The sequence below is a fragment of the Idiotropiscis lumnitzeri genome, chromosome 10 (assembly GCF_059441095.1).
Source record: "Idiotropiscis lumnitzeri isolate Australia: NSW breed Sydney's pygmy pipehorse chromosome 10, RoL_Ilum_1.0, whole genome shotgun sequence".
NCBI classification, from domain to species: Eukaryota; Metazoa; Chordata; class Actinopteri; order Syngnathiformes; family Syngnathidae; genus Idiotropiscis; species Idiotropiscis lumnitzeri.
Window position 1 is genome coordinate 19,302,024 of NC_142400.1, and position 23,336 is coordinate 19,325,359.

General features: G+C 42.4%; 1 protein-coding gene across 2 annotated transcripts in view; it reads right to left on the bottom strand.

Moving 5' to 3' along the window:
• Positions 1-338: 338 nt before the first annotated feature.
• LOC148329591 (teashirt homolog 1-like) overlaps positions 339-23,336 on the bottom strand; it is a 40,460-nt gene continuing 17,462 nt past the window's right edge. For both annotated transcript variants that reach the window (XM_088306615.1, XM_088306613.1), the window contains exon 3: positions 339-5,248. In XM_088306615.1, coding sequence (XP_088162741.1) covers positions 1,704-5,248 — 3,545 coding nt within the window. In that variant the 3' untranslated portion in view covers positions 339-1,703. The remainder of the gene's footprint in view (positions 5,249-23,336) is intronic.

Consider the following 23,336-nt stretch of genomic DNA (forward strand, 5'->3'; position numbering starts at 1 on the left):
TTTGCATCATCAGTCAAGATGTTGACAGAGACACCCATCTGATCGGATCACAGGCTGAAGCACACTGCTGTCATTAATAAATCTAACAGTGGCTCTTCAGAGCAGACCCTCCAAAGGCCAGTCACAAGCCGAGCATGAGTTTCTGCAGCACAATCGCCACACTGACTGGCTTATCATTCCTGTCATCATCATTATTATAATTGTTGGTGGGATGATGCAGCTCTGTCATCAGTTATTTTTCTCTTAAATGTTAACAGAAAAGTAGATGTGTTGCACAACAAATTTGTGAAGAATTGAAAATGGAGGCAGTGAACAAATGTATTACACTGGGCTAAGACTGAATTTTGCTGTGATTGCTTTAATGTGCAGCAAAAGGGATGCTACAGAGCATTGTAATATACATTTGGAATTTGATGCACCATTATGACAAATGAATACACAACCACAAATGTATGACTGTTAACAACTGCTTTGGGGTTTATTTTACAACTGAGAAAGAAAAGAAACAATCTAACCGGCGCTAAAAATGTTTCTTTGTTGTTTTTACAACATTGTTCATAAAACATTGAAATGTATAGTCATTGTGCATCGCTTATTTATTTTCCACACCATTTCATGCATCAAATCGGATGCAAGTATAATTAAAATCATTTCTGTAAACCAAGCCAAAGAAGCTGAATTTGTTTTTTCTTAAAAAAAAAAAAAGAAAAAGAAACTTTGTAACTCTAAAGCATATATCTATGTACACAATGAGTCTTTTTTTGTTTTTGTTTTTTTAAATCATTTTAGTACATAAAATGACAATATAAAAATTAGAGAATGCACACGCCTTAAGATACAAAGACTGCAGAGTCATTTCAAATGATGAGATATGTCTTATGGGAGTACTGACATTTCACTGGTAATCATTTACAACTGTTCTCTCTACAGCTGAAAGCAACACCGGTAAAAAGAGGAAATTTGAGAAAACAAAACAAAACAATCATAGTAAGTAAATTCAACAATAGGTGATACTTCACGATAAGGTTTTTTTTTTATTTTAGTTTTTTTTAAGCAAACTTGCATAAAATGGCCACATTTGACTTACTGGAAGCAGCATCTGAGTCTTTCCAAATGTTCATATAATCTTTTTTAGTACAATAAAGCAGGCCATTCTTCTTCAAAACATTTCAATAACAGGAACCCATAATTATTATTCTTTTCATAAATGCAAAATTCAAAAGTCTAAGGTGCTACTTCAGTCTTTCGGGGTATCATTAATTATTTTTGGTGTGTACATTAAATTTTCTTCTTCATATCAAGTATAGCACAGATTTCCAATGCATTTTTACTTTTTATCATTGACAGTAGTTGTACTTTTGCCATGAGAATATTAAAATCATTTTGTTTCACCTTGATTCACTAAAATACATGCACAGATCAGACAAACAGCATATAAATATCTTAAGAAATGTGTAAAAAAAAAAATAAAAATAAAAAAAAATAACGAAATAAAATAAATTTGGCAAAAATAAAAACAAATCAACATGGTCCAGTCAGGCAATCAATACAACAGAAAATAAGTCTTTTTTTTTCCTTTTTTCTTTTTCTGTTGGCTCAGTTCGGCCCAGTGCAGTAACTGTGAACAATGTTGTTTTAGTGCAATGAAATTTTAGTCAGTTCCATACTGTAGCTGTCAACGTGGCTTCTCATTGACACCCTCCTTAAACTGACTCCATTTTGTCTAGTTTCTCTAGTTTCTCCAAAGCTGTAACAAACACCAGGTGGTCCTCGGGAGACTTGCCATGGGTTTTACTGAGGTGCAACTTGACTGCGTGTTTGCTGACGAATGTCCGATTGCAAAGTCTGCACTGGTACACAGAGCCAATGTCGTCCTCTGGCGTAGTCAAGGCTGACAGGGAACTGCCGAATGTCATTTTGTCCGTGATCACCTTTGAGGCAGCCTGCTGCTCCCGTAGGTGTTCAGCTGACAGTTTGGACAGGTCCTTCAAGCTGAATCCCAAGTGAGACTCCAGGTGGCCGATATAGGAGGAGGGAGTCCTGAACTGGGAAGCGCAGTCACCACAGAGGAACACAGGCTGGCACGAGTCCATGTTTTTAAGAAACTTGGTGCCACCAGTCCGTCTCAGCTGATACTTGACATTTGCTAGCCAGTGGGATATGGTTGTCATGGAGAGGCCAGTGAACTTACAGATGTGGACCCTTTCCTGAGGCCCCAGGTCAGTCATAGCGTAGCGGCCTTCTGGGGTCTCCCGTAAGCTGGAGGCAAACTGCGCCTGCAGAATAAGGAGGTGCTGGGGATTCCAGTTGGATTGCCTCCCTTTTCTCTTCTGCACTGGGGAGAGATCCTCAAGGGCGTCCTCAAATGCACTGCCATCGGCATCTGATTTCTCTGAGATAGAGGAGGGCGTTGACGATTTGGGAGTCAGTCTCCCGGTGAGGTTCTTTACCATATCAGAGATGTCCATTAGAGCGTTCTCTCTCAAAGGAGAGGAAACTGTCTCCGGCATGCTAATAATAGGTTTGTTACCATTTACAATATTGTTGACCAAACTACTGCTGTTATTATTGTTAGTATTACTGTTAGTACTAGACTTGCTTTTACTCAGGTCTATGGGTTGGTCATTGTTTTCATACAAAGGAAAGTGGTTGATGGGCTCAGAGGCTTTGCCCTGAGGTGTTGGGTTGAAGGCTGGCTTTTTATCCATCACGCTGTTACTGATTTTGTAAAGCATGGACAGTGGGTCTGCTGCTGGGCTCACCGCTTTGGAGGCCTTACCCAGGTGTGTGTTCATGATTGACTGGAGTGCACTGAGAGGATTGATAAAAGGACTTTCCGGTGAGTGATCAGTGATGATGCCGAGACTGTTGCCATTAGTCACCGGCGATTGGCAGGCCTCTGGGCCATTCTTTGAATTGTTGTTGAAGACATCCACCAGACTTTCTTTAGGCTCCTTCTTGCAGATAAGCTCGGATTCTGCACTGGCCGGGCTGGTACTTCTCATACCAGATGTTTTACCTGCAATTATGTCATTTGGAGAGGTCAGTTGCTCTCTCTGCTCCCTCAGTGCAGGAGAAGGGGACTTTACTAGCGAAGGAGGTCTGGCTCGCTCCATGCTCACCATCTTCTCCTCCTTTTCTTTCTTTACAGCGGCTGCTTTTCCTGTCACTTTCTCGACCAGCTCCTCCATGGCAGTGACATTGCTCCTGAGTGGAGTAGGAGAAGTCGGGCTCCGAGGCGAGTGGATGACAGAATTGGGGTCACCGACAAGCCCTCGAAGTCCACTGTTAAACATTGGCTGCATCTGGACACTCTGGATGGTGGGGGGCAGAACAGTAGTCGAGCTCTTTAAAGCACCTTGCAGCTGATAAGCTGCATGAATGCTCGGATATCCACCCCAAGTGGGAGTGCCTGTCTGAGCCTTGCTAATGGCGCTTGACACTGTGTTTTCAAGGGATTTAAGAATATCAAGACCACCTTTGGGAGTTTCTTCCAAATCTTCTTCTCGAAGATATTTATACGATGTGGTGTCAGTCTCAACTTTCTCACCCAAGTCGTCTCGCTCCTCCTTGATTTTTTTCTCCGCGTGCTCCACACTTTCAACTTTCTCATCCTCACTCACTTCCCTCTTTTCCTCTGAGCCTGAGGAGAGGGCAGGGGACACTGGCTGAGACTTAATACTTCCCGGTACAGGGAGTCTGGTGGTGGTAGGCGGCAGTGGGATAGACTGAATCTTCTCTTCCACCACAGGATCAAACACCAGTTGTTTCCCTTTCTTGGATGCAGAATTTGTGACCTTCAAAAAGTGACCTGTGACCATCATGTGAGCAGTTAGCTGTTGCAGCGTATCATGAGAGCTACCACACTCCATGCATTTGAGGATTTGAGCTTTTCGTGCTTCAAACTGCCATGTATAGCTGGCACCATTCTGGTAGCCATATCGGTTGTTTGCTGTTACATAGGGATTAGCTGCTAATTTTGCATCTTTGCTAATATCACCAAGTGATAAATTGCTTCCCCCACCACCAGTATGGATAGACTCAGGAGAGCAAGGGGAAATGATCGGATCTTGCATTGCTCGTTTTTTAGTGGCTGTGGGAACCAGTTTGGCGGCCAAGGCTGGCACTGGTTCTTTGAGAGGCACTTTCTGGTAATGCTTGGTCTTGATCATATGAACGCTGAGATCCTGCAGAGATTCAAACGAGTGGCCACAATACATGCACTTAAGCACCTTCTGAGCATCCTCTTTGCCTTCCATCTCCATCAGGGAGCGTTTGCGGGGTTTGGACCAGCGCTTTCCCTGATCCTCTTCTTTGTCCTTGTTGTCATCTCGATAGTGGCCAGTCTCATTCATATGAACTGTCAAACCAACCAGGGTGTCATACGCAGCGCTGCAGTCTTTACAACGGAATTTACTTGCACCTGTGAAGACGGAGCCATACAGCTTATTGTTTTGACGGTAGAGCTGCACTGTGCTGAAAAGGCTAGGCTCTGGTAAAAGATGGTAGGGGGTCTGCTGAAGAGTCTTTGCAAGTGCTGCCTGGTGCCAGTCATAGGCCACACCACTGCCGTTATTAGTCCCGCCACTGCTGCTCCCACTGCTGCTGGTTGCATTTTGGATGCTAACAGAGCTAGCTGCTGTGCCATTCGTGTTAACAGTTGTGGTGCCAGTGTGGCTGACGGTAGTGCTGGAGCCCCTGCCATTGTGATGACTGGTGACTATGTTGACCCCATTGCTCTTGTTTGTCGTCGTCGTCGTCGTCGTTGCTGTTGAAACCGGGGCAGAGGAGGCGGCTTCTGAGGTGATGAGGGAACTGTTTACACTGCCAGCTGCAGCAGACTTGGATTTCATGATATCCATTGTAATGCTGGACCAAGAGGAATCTGAAATGAGGTTTGCATAGACGGCTTTCATCTGAGCCAAGCTATCTTGGAAAGATAGGCCGTTGTTGGGTGAGAAGGGCATGGTTGTACCTTCCTTCTCGTGACCATCTCGCGAGGAGGTACTTTTGAAGTCTGTAAGTCTGTCACTGGCGTCACTAAGCGGGGACCCATAGCCAGCATCAGGGTTGGTGCCATTACTGAGAGGAGAGTCTCTGTAACTCAATGGTTGACCTCCTTCCACATCATCCTCTTCCTCGTTGCACAGAAATTCAGTGTCCTGGCCATCTAATGAGAGGCCGTCATCCTGGAGGTGCTCTTCCTCCTCTTGAGTGGACGCCTTAAGTTCATCTTCGGGCATGTACGCTGAAACACAGAAAGATGACAAAAAGCGGAGAAAATAAATTATATTAGCAAAGTGAAATTAAAGATTCACAGCATACTATCCCTAACAGAGACAAAAATTACACAAACCTCAGACTCAATGGAAAATGTGGCTCTTTTATTCTGACCAACTGCAATTGTACGTTTGGGTCTCCTTGTATGCATGCATGACTTTATATTTTACACACATGTGGTTCTAAAAGCGTGTGGTGAAAAAAGCCTCCGAGGGAACTATAAATCATTGCGCTTCTGACAGTTGTCCTTTTCCTACCCAACTCCCTATTCCTTCACACATGCCTCATGTTTCCTGGGAAATGACTGGCTGTTTGGCCTTGTTAGTCAGCTGCATGCTTGCATGTCCAACTCCCTTTTTTATTCTCTGTTTTTCTATTCTCTAAGCTTTATTGCCTCTCAATCATCCAGTCCGTGAAGTTCAACTCCTCAAATGTTAAGATTATGCAACTGATCTGGTGACAGAAAAAAGAACACTAATTGGAAGGTATTGCAGCTTTTCCTAACCCAGTCAACCAATGTGAAGGTCACTCCCATTTGAGATAATAAGCACAGAAACTGACAAAAATTTTTTATTTTGGAATAAGACTGCTAGTGATTGTTAAGAAGACACGTATGGGGTGGACAGACAGTGCATGGTAAAAATGAACAAATATCGAAGCACATAAAGTAGAGGGCAAGATGTGTGTGTGTTCGTGCATTCACTGTATAGGGAACACAGAGCAAGCAACCATAAGGAAGAACACCACATTAAGTGGTTTGCGGAAAATGTGAATGAAAATTAGACACGGGTAGCGAAGAACAAGTAAGCACGAGGTGTTGTGTTTTTTTTCTATGCGAGAAGGGGGGAGTAAGTAGAAATGGGAGAAAGAAAAAAAGAGAGGGTGAGAGAGGCAGGGAGACAGGAAAGACAGCCCCCTAGCTTCTTCCTTTATCTCCTTCCTGCATGGTGAGATGTGTGTCCTAGATGCCAGTATCAATCTTTCCTGATGAAACAGATGTGCTGTCAGCTTCAAACGGCACGCTAACCTGTCATATCATAATCTAAGTGGACATAATACCTGATATATATACACTGGCACCATTTACTGCTGCCTGAGAGGAGATGGGTGGATGAGGTGGGGGAAGTGAGCAGCTGCACCATGCACTGTGACTATGTGATGATGTGCATTTGAGCGCATCGGTTTGGGAATGCACGTTAGCCTGCACGCTCACCTTCACAATGCAGCGCATACTTAGCTGCTCTTACAGTGCAACCATAATATTGTCTATAAATCGAGAGTGTGCTGTGTGCTGCTGATACACCCTTCTCCAAATGAGCAACTTACCTCCCCCCCTCTCCCCACCTCAATGCCTGACAGGATTTCAGTGAAATGAGAGCACTACAGGAGAACCTGGCTGCGCTTCAATCCCACTGACAGACTGAGACCGAGACAGTTTCTAAAACTCCTGAAAATCCCTAACACAGCAGATTAGCATTATGTGATGTACTCTCTACAACACATCTGCAGAATGTCTCCTGTTAGGGTGTCTTCCTGCACCAACCGACTTCCAGAGCATGAGGATGTCAATGCATATCAGCCATTTAATATACAGTACGATACAACCGGCAGAATGGCTAGCCATTCTTCACGAGCCCCATTGTACAGTAGGAACAACCGAGCTGAGTCACTCACGTCTGCTGCACAACAAAAATAGCTAAAACCCCAATAGTTGGAAATACAGAAATCACATTGTCAGGAAGAGAAAGAGAGAAATACTGTATGTGGATGAGTGACAAAACACAGACTGCAATAAGGAGGGGCTTTGAGCGATGAGCAGGTCGCCAGGGAACCCTTTGACGATGCCTGTCAATCAATTTCTGCCCTGCCATGTTGTCATGGAAACAACAAAGAGGGAGCTATCAAAAGCACAGAGACAAAAGAGTGGCAGAGAGAGACATCTGTAAAAATCATAGGCAGTATCCAGATTGTTTTGCAAACCATAAATGTACATTAGTGATGAAACGCAGTTAAAGTTAGCCTGAAATAAATGATCTCCGCCTCGCCTTTGAAATGCTTGTCTGACAGGATGCTGAAATCTGAATTGGCAATGAGGAGGTAAAAATATTAAGAGCTACACATCAAACGTGTACACATCAATCAGTGCTACTTGAAGATGTGTGATTGTATCTTGCAATCTTATTAACCCCCTTCCCTTGCCCCTCTACACCACCAGCGTGGATTTTTGTCCTGGATCCACGTATTCAATGTCACCGCAATAGGAAGGGGCGGGCTACGGGTGGACTACGGGTGGGCTACGGCTGGCATCCCTGGCGGTTTGGGTTGCAGAGAGGGTGATGGCTGTGAGCAGGGCCATCTGCACGGGCACCAAAGCGCTTGTCACTTTTACTCTTGAACGTGCCGCGATCAAGGAGACAGGCGGCAGCGTGGCCAAGAGAGTGCCACGACTCACTGTCACAAAGTGCAGCGATCAAGCCCCGCCACCAGCCACTCTCGCAACAACGGCAAGATATTAGCATCTAAGTGTATCTCTCACCTACAGTGTTCAATGCATTTGGGTTGCACACTCTTAATAAAAAGTAAGATATTAAATATGTTAAGGACTAAAAAGGTTTAGGAGCCCCGCTGGATGTAATAAACTACCCATTGAAAAACACCACATGCTATAAAGCGATCACGTAGGCTCTCCTGTCTCATGTTACAAAAAAATGGACAAAAGGCTGAATGAGTGTGACTTTTCTCAACTGCCTGATTTGTACTCAAACTAAAAGGAAAGAAAATACTCCTCTTATGTACTGTTTATTTACAACATGATGTATCATGAATTTGTCATTGCAGTCTGTGCTCTGCATGTAAAAACTTCTTAAAGAGTAGACTAGGAAAGAGAGCATGCAGTCAAGCCGTTCAGAGAGGACAGAGACAGAAACTTGATTATATTTGGCAGTGAACACCCTTCATCCTGTGTCAATATAAAATTGGGCCTCACAGTGTGACAACATGGTTGACCTAAGCCGAGCGCATCTTTAAAACATTCTCCCCCATACACAGTGACTTTTTTATAACTTGATTTCTGTAAACGATACCAGATTGAATCCAACCAGAGTACACGTCTGCAATTTGGCAAGGAGTGGAGCGGCAACACATCACTCCTTTTCAAAACTTTGCTATCTCTTTCCCACCCATCCGTTTTTTCCTGCTCTCTCCCTTCTTTGCAGAGTCTGCTTGGTTGTTAAATCAATAACACTCTCTGTCAGGCTCACAGAGCTTCACCATTTGGCCGCTGTCAAAGCCAAACAAACCAGATAAGAAAGGCAGAAAGGCGATGAAACGAGAGTGAAAAGAAAGAGATGAAACCAGTCAGCCTCTCCTCACCAGCCCTTCTTCTATTTATTTGCACACATTTCTTTATTTATTTGATGTGCGTTTGAGAAGAGGGGGCAATCACAGCAGTCATTTGCAGCACTAATGTCCAATCACAGGCCCCTTCACTCATGTGATTTAGGCAGTGCAAGAGTGGGTTTGCGGAAAAGAAGGCTGGTGGAGGTGGTTGTTGTGTGGCGGGATGGGGGGGCTTGCGGGTCGGGGGCGTTTAGGCTGGCCCCTAATAGGAAACTGGCAGTCTTATTCCTTCCCCAGATTCTGTTTGTCACCCTGCTCTCCATTACGTGCCTCTCAACACTGATGGCTTTGGACAGGAGCTGATCAAAAAGCCATCGCTTGACCTACACGCTGTGGCAGAATGAGACGCATGTTGCACGGAGAGAATAGTGGGGTGAGGGTGAGAGGGAGATGAGATTAAAAAAAAAAAAAAAAAAAAAAGAGGAGGAGTTTTGCATGGCAGATAGAAGAGAGTGCAGCAGTGAGGAGGGTTGGAGGGGAGGGGTGATTGCTCTCGGACCGGGACAAGAGGGCTGTAAATAAAATGACATTATTATTTCCTCTGTCCCGTCATGTAGAAAAGCCAATTATGGTAATGCTGCTGCCGGCGTGTCAGGGGGAATGTTTGGATGTGCTTCCCGTGAAGCGGCCAACATGAGAGCCATGGCCTGCTGAGGAACACAGGCCTAATTTTGACAGGAGACTGCAAAGAAAAGGCAGAGGACAGAGAGAAGAGGACAGGGACATGGAGAACATAAAACTGTACCTGAGCTTTGTTATGTTTTGTACAATAAGAGATCATCAGGTGTGGCACGGTTAAGTATCCAATTTCACCTAATTGGTCCGAAAACAACTTCTTTATGTATCTTTATTTCTACATCTATGCCGGTGACATAATATAGAATTGCCAGACAGAACCATTAAATGCTCTTACATTAGCGGCAATTAACAGATCAACTTGTTCTCATTAGTACACCAGAAAGATTTCACATTGAGTCAGTATTTTTTTTAGGAACAAATTGAGACACAATCATCATTATTTCTTATTTATTTTTGTTTGTGCTGTGCATAACATTTTTTTTAATGTAAAATACAGGACTTAACCAGCTCATAAACCTTGGGAAATGCTGCCCTAAAGTGACAAATATTTGCAAAGCATTCAGGTGCTGCATGGCAAATACGCTGCAGGAGAATTTATGCTATGAGTTTTCAACAGCTATACATGACAATAAATTGTATAATGAAAATAATCAATGAGGTGCAAATGTGTCACATGCACTTATGGATATGATTGAGCTACACCAACCTCAGAGAAGCTCTCAAGATAAAGTTCAGGAGTTCAGAAGTTCTACTCTGTCACACCTGAACATTAGATGAGTTGAATTATGCAAAGATGTCAGGGAAAGAGCCGGATATTGAGGGTGAAGGCGATCATTTACTAATTCGCTCTCATCTGATTGTAATTGTCTCCTTTTGTCCCGTGCCTCCAGTGTGCCATAGGGGGGCTCACCTTCAAGTAACACCTCTGATACATTCCCCTTTGACTCCCAACACCCTCCTCTTTTTTGTTTAATACCATCAACCTCTTCCGCTCCCCCAGACGCGCTCACATGAGCCTCCCCCCAAGTGGAATAATGGGAGCATATGGCCTAGGCAGCACCTACAGGGCCTTAAATAACTGCTGCAGCATTCCAACTGGATGTACCAATTTATCTCTCACCCCTCTCGCCAGCCCATTTCAAAACACCTCTAGTCTGAGTTGAGCTCAGCAGATAGCAGCAGATGGGACATGTTATTCTGCAGGTACACATAAGGCTGCATAATGGACCTAAGCAGAAAGTGGTGTGTGAATGTGAATAAGCGCTGTGCAAATAGGATTATGGCAGAAATTCTGCATTACTTGCAGATATTTAGTCAAGCACCGGTAACAACCGTTTGCTAACAGAACCGTGTAAAAGTCTGTTTTAGAAAGCAAAGAAAAGCAGAAGTACAAAAATCTCCCTGGGTGGCTCGGGTTCAATGTCTTCACCAGCTGCCATAATCGTTCTATGGGAAAGTCCTCCATCAGCTACTTGCTCACCTTGAATAAAAGCATCATGCCTAAATGTATCCATTGGGGCTTAATGTTGGGAATATATGACTGTAGGTCAAGCAGAAAGGATCAGAGGTCAGACAGGTAGTCGGTGCAAAGCTTGTAGAGGTCACGCTCCCATGTAAATACATCAATATGTCCCACAGACACCCTTCCACCTGACCTCTAAAAAGTGAGCGATGGATTAACGAAAGCTCCGTCTTTGTACATATGATCGTGTGTGTGTATATATACAGGTGTGGAATCCGTGTCAGCCTGGTTAGTATGTGTGTGTATATGTTTATGCGTGAGTGTGAGTGCGCGGGAGAGAGAGCGAGTCAAGAGAAAAGAAGTGTGAAAGGTACTGCTGTTTTATTTATAGAGTAAGCACTATTTATACTCAACTCAAAGATCGGTTCAGAGAAGCAGCTTGTGGGCCATTGCCAAGATCACTCTCAATTACAGAGGGCGCATGCACACAAACACACGCACGAGCATGCACGCTAGGAGATGAATGACGAAAGATTATTTTTAATTTTTTTTGTAGTTGACTAAAATGTGATAAATGTTGATTAGCAAATGTCATTGATATCCAATCGGGAACCTTTATTTTTATTTTTTGCCACGGACCGGAAGACACATTTGAACGGACTGGCATTGTCACAAATAAAAATAAATTATAATAATAAAAATATGTCTTTTTCACAGGGCATTTTGTTGCTCCACTGAACGTTACTGTACACCAATGACATCAGACGGTAAACTTAAAAATCCACCGTAAATTGAATTATTGGAAGACAAGATACCAAAAACAAGATTAGACAATTCCAAGTTTTAAATGTTAATGCGGCATAGTGAAGATAAAACACTAACATGCACACAAAGGCGAGGCTGCAACTTACATTGGCTCTTTTTTTTTTACTCATAGAGTTCAGTTTTTTTTTTGTTTTTTTCAGCCCACACTGAGTGTTCTTCACGGAGTACAGGAGGGTTTAACATGCTGGGGATCAATACCGTGAACCAGCAGCAATCGATAGTAATTCATCTGTCTTTTTTTTTTTTTTTTTTACATGTTCATTCTCAGTCACGCTTGCTATGTACAGAACCACAGCAGCGCAATACGTAAATAAACACAAAGACATATCCATAACCGCAGAAAGGCAGTAACATACACCTGCAGTCTCTATGCGAACACAGGTTCAATAAAACCGTGAGGAATTTATTTATTTTTATTGAGCATATCAGCCCATCCTGGTCTTCTCTGCATAACAAGGCTTGTATAATTAAACCATAAATTTAAGGGCACGCCTTTAATTACCACGAACAATGTCAGAAGGTAGCAGAATACACAAATGGTTTGAAGTGAACTAAAAAAATATATAAAATAAAATAAACAAAGCAGTATGACAGACCAATGGAGATATTTGATTTGGTGGGCTTGTTGATGCACTTGAAAAGGAAGAATTTCTAAGTGTAAAGGGAGTATGATATGTATGTCCGCCCTCCTTCCTCCAACAAAGGTTTTGAGTAATGCAGGCTTTCTGTAAAGTGAAAGGAGGAATAACCAGTGTAAGCTTATCACTGGGAGCACGACTATGTGTAAATCTGTATATCTGCCTGAAGAAGGAGGGAGAATGTTTAAATGTGTGTTTAAGTATTTTTCTCTCTTATGGGTTAAACAGTCAGTGTGAATTTGTGTGTAGGTGCACAAATGGATAGATCTACGGGTGTGCGAGCATGCGTGCACACGGGCACATTTCAGGTCAATGTCAACATGCAGACCCGCTTCCCAGCAACTCAGCTAATTACGCAAGAGCCCCGAAGGCCACTTAGAACAGGTTAGCTAATTAACAAACAGACTGATTGCAGATTAATTGAGAGGTGTTCCTAATCTTCCCCCCCTAAACACAATGACAAATGCTAACTGGTGCTAATTAGGTCGGTATGGAAGAGCGGATGTTGTATTTACAGTTGTAGTGGCTCATATGACTCAGGTGCCTTTCAAATCCATCCATCCATTCTGTGTAGCCCTTATATGCACGTGACTAAACTCATTGGCACCCAATCGCACTTATAGTCACACCTAGGGACAATTTGGAGTATTCAATTCACCTTCCATGCATGTTTGTGGACTCTTGGTCAAAATCAAATCACCTGGAGAAAAATTCATGCATACAGGGGGGATCAAACTCAACACAGCAAGGGACAGAGACCGTATTTTATTCCACAACCTTACATCTGTAATAATAATAATAATAATTCAATAAAGTGAATTACAACCCAAAAACCTACTGGCTTGCATGCCTCTGACCTTTCTGTGTCTTATATGCCTGAGTTCATGCCTGCTTCCTTGTACTAGTATTGGTCATGAAACCTGAAACAGGTTCAACACAATGGACTGTGGCGGATTACTGCAGCAAATGGAAGCAATGGGTCCCTCAGGGGACCTGATCCAGCACCCATCTGAGGTGAGGGCTTCTTGTGGGAAATGCACAGTGCTTTATTTTCTCTCCCTCTTTCTCTCTCTCTGTCTCTTTCTCCCCCTCTACCCAAAAACAACTCCTTATTCATTTGGACACTTCATTAGGAACAATTGCACAACTGAAAGCAGTACAATACAACCAATAAACTGGTATTGCGTTGGTTATAGTTGGGAGCAATCATCTTCATGGCATGGGTGAACTCGAGACTATCCCAGCTGGCTTTCAATGAGAGGGGTGCACTATGGGCAATTTAGAGACTTCAATCAAGCTAACGTGCATATTTTGTCATTTGTTAGAAGGAGACTCAATACGCTGGTGCATGATGCAAACTCCACATAAGAAGGCCCAAGATGAGATTCCGACCTAGAACTTTCTAACTGTGGCAGGCAGGCTAATTGCATACTCCACGTGAATTTGTCTAAAAAGCAGAATCGACAGCTCATAGTTGGGGGTGGCCAGTGATTGTATAGCTTGTATTTCTTTGCTGGTCTCTTCAAATAAAAGTAGCAGAATTTCTTGTTTCCAGTTGCTCTTGCTCTGACTTGTAGCACATGCGTGGTGATATGCCAAACTGCAGTTGCTGTGCTGTTGCTCTCCGTTCTGGTTGGATCATGGTAGCCTATCAACAGTTAGTGTCATGTTTGTAACTGTGCTGTGATCTTTTATGAACCACATTGTATTGTTATTAAGACGTGAATTGTGTTCCGCCTTCTCAGCCCGATTGCACTTGAGAAAGAGAGCTTGGTTTGAGTGGGTTTCTATTTTCTGATATAAAGATTTTGATTTATTCATTCCGTGATTTCTATCGCTCAAGGGCACATAGACACAATAGTCACACACCTCTGTGTTTTTTTTTAAACTGCCCCCGCTAAATACACCCACTCATATTTCACCTTTCAACCTCTGGCCTCGATCATCACCTAGGTCGCCCTCCTTTTAATAATCTTCCCTTTTGTCTACGTATTCCTTTTTTCACAACCACCTGCACCTTTTTAAATCCTGCATCACCTGATCACACACACAAACAACGAATAAACCCTCAAGCATACCCAAATCTCATGGGACAAACACATTCATTAAGTGCACACACATGTACACTCACACACCATCCATGACAAGACAACAGCTAGCAGCAGCTGCTTCCATCTCCTAGCAACGGCCAGCCTGATACATGACCCAACGATGGATAATTACCGTAAATCACCACAGCTCACACACTAACAGGGAGGTAGAGGTAGGAGAGCCGGCGAAAGAATGGAAAACAAGGACATGGGAGGGAGGAGAGCAAAGAGGCGGGGTTGGGGGTGGGGGGATCCGAAATACTGGGCCTGGACTGCTCATGTGTGCACTAATGCACCTTGAATAGCTCAAATTCATTTGCTTTCTGAAGCGCACGCTCATTCCTTCTTTGGTGTGCAAATGGACTTTGTCATCAACAATATTAACACACACTCCAGCAAAGGGCAAAATAAATCCATGCATGACGACTATTGAAAATACATCACTGAGTTTCAATAGTGTGCAAAACACGGGGGGAAGCCCACCTGCAGCGGCAATGGGGGTATTATCACTGTAATCTGAAACTGTAGGCCACGCCTCCTACTGACGATTCAGCTCTTTCATAAGCAGGTGCCAATCAGACGGTGCTGAAGGGTGGGTCGTGATGACAAGAGAAAACAGCTCCATTGCTAAAAAATAAATTACCATGAACATGGTATAGTTTCATTTATCAGTTTAATTGATCTACATTTTACAAGACGTGTTTATTTGATACACTTCAAATTTCCTCTAATGTAACTGTATTTAATTAATCTAAACTGGAGCCTGCCATTTTCATTTTGCAAATAGGGCTCTATGTTGCAAACTTTAATTTAAAAATTGCCCATGTAAAAATGATTTTGTTTACTTCATTATCTTTGTCTTTCCTTCCTCCCTTCATCACTGTCGCTCCCTTTACTTTTCCCATCCCGTGCAAGTCTTGGCTTCCACAGACATTTGATCTGGCTGCCTTGTGATAGATTGACAGGTAATGAGGAGGTTGAAGGGGCGTCAAAGACAGGAGCAGGTGTTCAGCACAGTCTTTTTGGCCAGCGCTAAGCTGCCATGTCCTTCACTGCTACACCTCACTGCGCCACTCTGCTTCCTTGCTCACTTACTGAATTCTTCCTCTCCTTTCCTACCTTCTCATCCCTTCCACCATCCCCCTCTCCCTTCCTAAGCAAAGAGGACTATGCAATCCATCACACAATGACACGTTCGGACATGGACTGTCTTTATATGAAGGGAAAAGAGAACAGCGCTGTGGAAATAAATAGATAAATGAACACTGAGTCCCATGGCAAAGGGAAACTAGGACTTCGACTGGTTCATTCAAACTATTTCAAGGAGACGATGAGACTGATTTGTAGCATCAACTGTAGATGAAAAACTTTTTTTAATCTAAAGAAATGTCTGAAGACAAATGTGCAACAAGGTCAGCAAAGTTACATCCGTTTTCACTTTTGCATGTCACATGGTATATGTAGTGTAAATAGAGATGGGCACTTCGGCCTATTATGTCGATGCACACACATACAAAAAAAAAAAAAAAAAAGCCACAAGAGAGACTAATACCGTGGGAGAGAGGCTAACCGTAGAGGTTATCCTAATTCCTGCTTGGGCTTCCAGTCTTGGAGGCATACAACACAGTCAGCTTTCTTAACCGGCTAGGAGTATCTTGTCAGTGGATTGAATCGTCTACAACTGTTGAAGTGTCACCCAAGATAGCATTTCGCTGCTAACATAGCCACCGTCGGTCACCAGACTGATTGGCGATGTGTAAAGTTTTTTTTCAAGGAGGACGAATGAATGCTCCTCCTCTTTTCGGCTTGAAGCAAAAGTAAGTCACTTCCTCTCGCATGCAACATGCATGAGACAAGCGCCGCGGTGTAATATTTCACATTCGGTCTGAATTAGTGTATTGGTGGATTACACACACAAGAAAGGCTAGGTCTGTTTCTGTCAGTGAAATGGGCATCCGTGGGTACTTGACCCAGTTAGGGACAATTTAAGGGACGGACGAAAACCCACTTCCGTCCTTGCTTAGTCTATCCTTGTTAAAAAACTTCTCATCCCCTGTCCACAAATGTGTATGTGTCTGGTAAACAGTGGTGTTCCGTTTGATCGTCCAATGATCGTGATTGGCCAATTTCTGTGGAAAGGTGCGTGACCAGCATAGAGTATGTCTATCAGTGACTTTCGGTGTCAACCGTAGTTTGCTAGTTCCTGCAGCCAACTAGAGACCAGCCAGTGAGCAGTGTAGCCAAAGCAGTAACTGAATGATAATATATGAACTATATATTGAAATAATTTCCTGTTTTTGTATAATAAAGGATTGAAATGAATTAATCCCCAAAAATAATTGACAGATTAATCGCTAAACAGCCAGCAACACTAAATTTCAGATATTCCATGAGATCATTAACGGACAATCTCATTCAAGGGGTATCATATCTGAATTGGCATCATAAAACCCAAATTGGAATGCTTAATATCTCGTGATTAATAGTATAAAATAACTTTTTCCTCATTTTGAGGGGTATTAATTAAATTGTTGTTTGTAGTCTGCAGTGGTCTAGAACTGAAGGAGTTTTCTCACCTTGATTAGTCACATGAAGAGTTTAAAAATACTACAAACAGCTCGCTCTGATACTGACCATGATTCAGAGCACTTCTACATCAGTGCAAATTGCAAGGCATATTATACATATAGTATGTTCTCAAATATGTTTCTGACAGCATGAATCAAAATAGAGCATTAATATCTTTTTACCGTTACAACTTAGCACACAACTCTTGTATTGGATCTTAAGCAATTGTGTGTTGTCTCAGTTGCAGCTCCTCTACTACAGACCTGTTTCAGTCCTGCTGACTCTGCACTGCTGAGTGTCATAGCTCACCAACTAGGCATGCAGGTGGAGTACAGAAGAAGATTTAGTGAGAGCAGATTTCTGACAAGAATGAAAAGGAACGATAGATGCAAAGAAAAGGACAAACAAGGGAAAACGTGTTTTCAAAGCGTAATCTCATTCAGGTTTGCTGTTCTGTATTTCAAGGTGAAGTCAACACAAAACAATTCTTTGCAATAGTAAGTTGTGCCTTCACAGTGTGGAAATTGCATTCTGATTAATATTGTGTTTGTGGAATACAACTTCAAAAGTTGCTCATTGCAGGGTATCAACCAATCACGGCTCAACTGTTTTCTGATTGGTCTTTATCTGAGCCCTGACAAACTGGGATGTCATTTTCGGTTGCGAGTGAGTGGCAAAATGGCTGCCCTGAGAGGGACAAAAACTGGTGGATTTTGCTGCTTAACTCATTTTCCACAAAATAATATTAATCAGAATCTGTATTAATGAGTTTTGACTAGTGGGGCTGCTTAGAACATATGTTAAGATTTTTTTGTGGTTGACTTCCCTTTAACCACAGTAGCAAGAATATATCTTGAAGGCAGGAAAGGAGGAGCTTGTTCTGTTGTCAAAAGTGCAGAGACGGGAGAATTGAAAAAAAAAAAAGGTTTAGGCTTATAAATCTATCTCTCTGGTTTACAACCAACACTAAAGGGCAAGTCACCCTCCTAAATCAGCAGGCCAGAGGAGACACTAAGGCTCAAATGAGAAGCATTTGCATGTTTCTCCAAGCATTCCTGAGACGTGAACAAAGTAAGCAGTTATATCAACATTTTAGTTCAAACACTTCAGATAAATGAAGAATGTTGATTACACTCAACATGACTGATGCCATGGACTCACGGTCAAAAAGGACTTTTATAAAACAAAGTGTGAGTTTGTATACAAATACAGATTTGAATCAACCTTTTCCTTTTAATCTGGGTATCCACAAATGAATATAATGTTGAAATCCAGCACCTGGGCGGCTTTCTTTCTTATTCAGAGTTACATAAATGTTGCATCACCTGGACAGTCTTACAGGCACTTTAATTATTAAAAAGAAAGCCCGATAAGAGTGTGTAGAATTAAAGAGGAAGCCACCAAGCTTAAAACGAGCCTTCCCCGATTGTCAGCGTTCTCAAAAAGAACCTGCCATGTGAAAAAAAGTATAAAAAAAATGTCACAATCGCATTCAAACACACTTTGCCATCATTTAATAACTCTAATAGCCACACATATGTGCACAAACTTGCACGCGGACACACACACACACATACAGACTAAACACACAAACAGACACCCACATTTACGCACTTTTTAAGCCCTCGCTTGGCATCAGCTGTCACGCAACCTGTCTCAGAAAACTAAGCAGAGACAGACGCTGTCAACTTAGAGTGCCTCAAATGCCCACACTGAGAAAGGCAGAGGAGAAATCAGGCCTGTCTCCCGGTATAATTTGCACTAATCCTTCATGGGAGATAGTAAAGTCTATGGCATATCTGCCTAATAGCATCAGTCAGCGGCAGGTTCTAATCTCATATTTAGACCCGTTTCCATCACGGACTGACGACAAAAGCACCAGAACACAGTGTGATTACCTTCTTCTCCTTCTTTTACATTTCTGCTTGACTTGACTTCTGATAATGGTGGAGTTTTGGGAAAAAAATAGAAGCAAAACTTCATCTCTTAGTGGAGGTGGAAAGAAAGTCATTCCAGGAAACTATAAAACTCAGATGAGGTAGACTGAGGGAAAAGGAATAAAGTCGCTGGTTATGTACTGAAAGGGTAAACCTGCTGAAGGCAGCACACACACACGCACCGCCACCCCCCCCCTCCACACACACACACATGCATGCACACATTTACATTCACAAAAACACAGAGTATTTGCGTGCAACCGCCAACACAGCAACAGCCACACATACACACCTTTTCATAGCATTTACAACCTGTGGTGTTTGTCCTGCTCTGCTGGCTGCTTTACCACGTGCATTTGAATGTGGACTGGAGTGCATCCCTCTCTTTCAGACAGCACCATAAAAGAAGACACACACAATGAGGGCTCTTTTCAGTCGAGTGGGGCTGCCTGGGGGTAGGGAAGCACCTCCAAAACTGCCACAGTGCTTTAACTTGCGTCACAATGAGGTGCTAAGCCTTTCTGAATAATAAGAGATTACTCATAAAGATGACAAACAGAACAGAAACAAACTATACAAATGCCCTTTAGTAGTAGGTTTTTCCTACAACTGTGTGTGGGTGTGGATTTGGGGTTGTGTGTGTCTGCCGAAAGAAGGGAGACAAAAAGTAGGGGCAGTAGTGCAAGGATCCTAATGAAGCTATAAATCAGAGTCCGATGAGAACAGACTTTGAAGGGAGATCACATCACAGGAGATCAATGCAGACAGCCGTACACACACAAACAGACAGACCAGGATAAAGATGCCAGACGCAAACATATGCCAGAATTCCCAAGCGAGGTCGACTTACGGATGTACAAGTGAGTACGTGTGCATAAACGCAAGGAGACCAAAGCGCCCGCTGTCATCTCCAAGCTATTAAAGTGTATCCATGCTGTCCCACTAGAACCCACCCATGGGTTCACGAGTCCCACCTTTTTTGTTCAATCCAGCTCGTCTGAATCACATCGGCGGTGATGTATGGTGCCATAACTCTGATAGCCACAATCAATCTCTGCTTTAAAGACACATCCATCTTGTGAAATGCTGATGGTGGGTAGTGGGGTAGGAGAAGGAGAAGCAAGAGGAAAGGGGGTGCTGGTCTGACCTTATTGTGGGAGGGTGGGATGTGTTTGGGCTTCTTATAGGTCATGTGGGATCCACTGAGTGACGCCTGTCAGCTCCCATTTGGCTTCAAGAATGAATAAGACTCATGAAGATAAATGACAATGGTGTCTTCCAAAACCCAAACCGTTACACCGACATACACACATGAACATAAAATAAATTACTTTAGATCAAATTACCCGGACAAACTCATTGTAAAACATCTTCAGGGTTGAGTGGAAGTGGTTATAATTGCAAATACTGTCTCCGCCTTCAATTGTTTAAGGCCATTTCCAATAAAAAGCTACAATCAAATAAATTGAGTACAGTACATCGAGTTTTGCATTTTGCTGGCATCTGGCAGAATCGTATCTCCTAAATCATCGCTTGTCAGAAGATCCCAAAAACAGCATGTTTGTTCAAACATCATCATTGTATCGTCAATGAGAGCAAGCCATTTCACACACGTTACATTGGTCAATAATTTGTACAAATAACACCCACACGTGTGGACTGTCCAATGCTATAAATTTTTGAAAAAATATAGAACTGACCAAATTGTAACATGGGAGGTTTGGGCCTGATGCCAGCGTGTCTAGTTTCACTATTGAATACAACACTTAGCTTTGCTCTGGACCAAAAGCTTTTCTTGGCCATTGTACGGCTAAAACACTCAGCACTGGAACTCCCACACGACACACTACCTTGGGCTGTGTGTACAGAGGAGGGGGCGGGAAGGATTTAGTAGACTGAGAAGGGAGAGTTTAAAGGAATGAACTATTCATGACCTCGAGGAAGGGTCAACACTCTGTGATACTGCGGCCGAATATTCGCCTCAGTGACATATAACGGCTTTTAACCCCCATAGACAAAGAAGGGAAACATTTACACTGCCAGGAAGGTTCCCTTAATTTTCTTCATTTTGAGTTTCGCCCCTTTTTTGTTCCTCACCATGTCATGCTGCCCAAAGTTAGATTTTTCATTATTAGACAAAGACTCGAACAAGGTTTCTGAAGAAGCCCTTTGAAATTTCTGTCCTGTCGGCCAGGTATCAACAATTAAAATAATTAAAGTATGTTTAGAAGTTGTTTTATGATTTGTATAAAACTGACTAGGGATGGTCCGATCTTATCCATGATATCGAGTCCGATACCGGCCAAAATGACCGGTATCGGTAACAAATTCTTTTTATTAAAACCAGTCTGATCCAGTCCATAAGTGCATACTTGGCACAGGCGAGCGAGTGGCTACGTTTTCATTATACCGGAAGTACACCTAGTTCCTGTTTCTGTGTCTAAAAATCATGGGAAATGTAGTCCTACTTGTGTATTACTTTGGGCAGACAAACACAAGCCCAGCGTTTATGGCTTACATTTTTGATCTTAGAAGAATGTTCTAACAAGCGCAAGGTAAACGAAACAGCCAGCTTCCAATAGCTACCACGTTGCATAACGGAGGGTTTGTGCATTGACTTCTTTACAGCTGTTGAACTGTCAAACAAGATAGCTCAGCATTAACCACAGCAACAACCACCGGTTGTCTCGAGCAATGTTCAAACTTTTTATTTTCGGCACGTCCCCCTCAGCTCCACTCGACGTAGCTCCCGCAAGTTAAACAACGTACAAAAAAGAAGCAAGCCATGCGGTCTGCAAGCGACCCTACCTGATATTTCGTGTCTGGTCTGAATCTTGCATAATAGCCCAAATCTTACAAAAAAAAAAACATAGTATACAATTTGAAAAAAACTTATAGAGTGCGGCAATTGATATAAGCCAGAGTGCTGTGTGCATTTAGTCAGTTAGTAGAGGTTGGGACAGGGAAGGGTCAAAGTTGTGTGAGGGGTGTCATTCAAGATTCTGTGAGCGGAGGATAAAGTTTGAAGGTTGCGAAAGCAGACAGAGCTCTAATACGGTGTCCAAAAAATTTTTAGTTGACTTTATGAGTAGGCAAGTGATATTGCGCCTAATAAGGCTGTGCGCCTAATGGCCTGTAAAATACGGTAATAGAACGTCTGTGTGTTTTCCTTCTTTCTTTAGGGGACCAGAATAGTTGTTGTACAGTGAGCGTGGTGTTTTTAGATGTCAATATCAAGTAGGGCTGCCAAGATCAATCGACTAATCACGACAAGGTCGACGATCAAAGTAGTGGAGAAATTGTTTATTTATATATTTAATTATTTGCCGCTGTGTTTTTCTACCGAAAATTCCTCATCTTCTGCTTCTCCCGCAGGCTGTATGTATGTATATTATCAATATAATGATTTCTAAAAATTTTCAATAGTGAAAGCTCTAGGGTTCATTTAAATATGATATGTAATGTCTAATGTTATAAATGTTCATGAAAACTAATTTTACAACTCACCGTGAATCACAGATGATCACAGAAAACACCATTTGATATCTGTTATCAATCAGTTGCTACCATGTCTACTTTATGTAACATGGAATTATATTTTGCGCTTTCAGTTATGAGACATACAAAAATGCTCACTTGTGAATTTGTAATACACATTGCGCACACATGCAATTATATTGCATGGATTAAATAACGGATGTGTCAATGTCATCATCAAGGCAATCAATTTCCGCTTTCAATTATTTTGACGCATGCACAATGTATCCAGTTTACCATACTTCAGAGAACTTTCTTTGAAATATCTAATAAAATACAAATTACTATCAGGATAACACTTTCAATTTTTTTTTTGTCATGAATTGCATGTGGTATTGGAATAGCCTGTGACAGCTATTTCTGTAATTTTTTAACGCTGACCTGGTGACACGAAGAACCCGAAAGAAGGAAGTGTGTGACAGAGTTAAGAGAAGTGTGCAAGTGAACGAGGGGCGAAGACATAGAAGACAACTTCCCACAAGTTCATCAGTGTGCTGCTGAAGGATGGAATAAAGCCCTCCATTTTAATGGCCGTGACAATATTTTGTCTATTCTTCCACACCTTTGAAGTCACTGAACTAAGAGAAGCAAGAGAAGTTAAAGCAGGACAAAACGCATGATGGCCCATTGTGAGCTAACAAACTCACTTTATATATTATTTGATCAGGAAACTGAAATTAGTTATTTTCCTTTTTATATAATCATTTTGGAGAAACGGCAACTTGAAAAACGGCTACTTTTAAAGAGGAATAAGGCTGTGCCCCCCTCTGCTCTCCCTATGGTAGTCATTACAGGTACCGATTACAAACTCTCCATTGGAAATCATTGTCCTTTCATTGCTTATAACGTCCAAAAACGGTGATCAATTAGCACCAACATTCATGTGGACAGCCCTACCGATGACCACTTCAACATATCAAAAGGATTAACCTCTCTGTGGCTGATTTATATGACAATAAGGAACTGTGTGTACGTGAGCACACATACGTACTGCTTCTTTGCTGATTACGGTGAGGGCGCA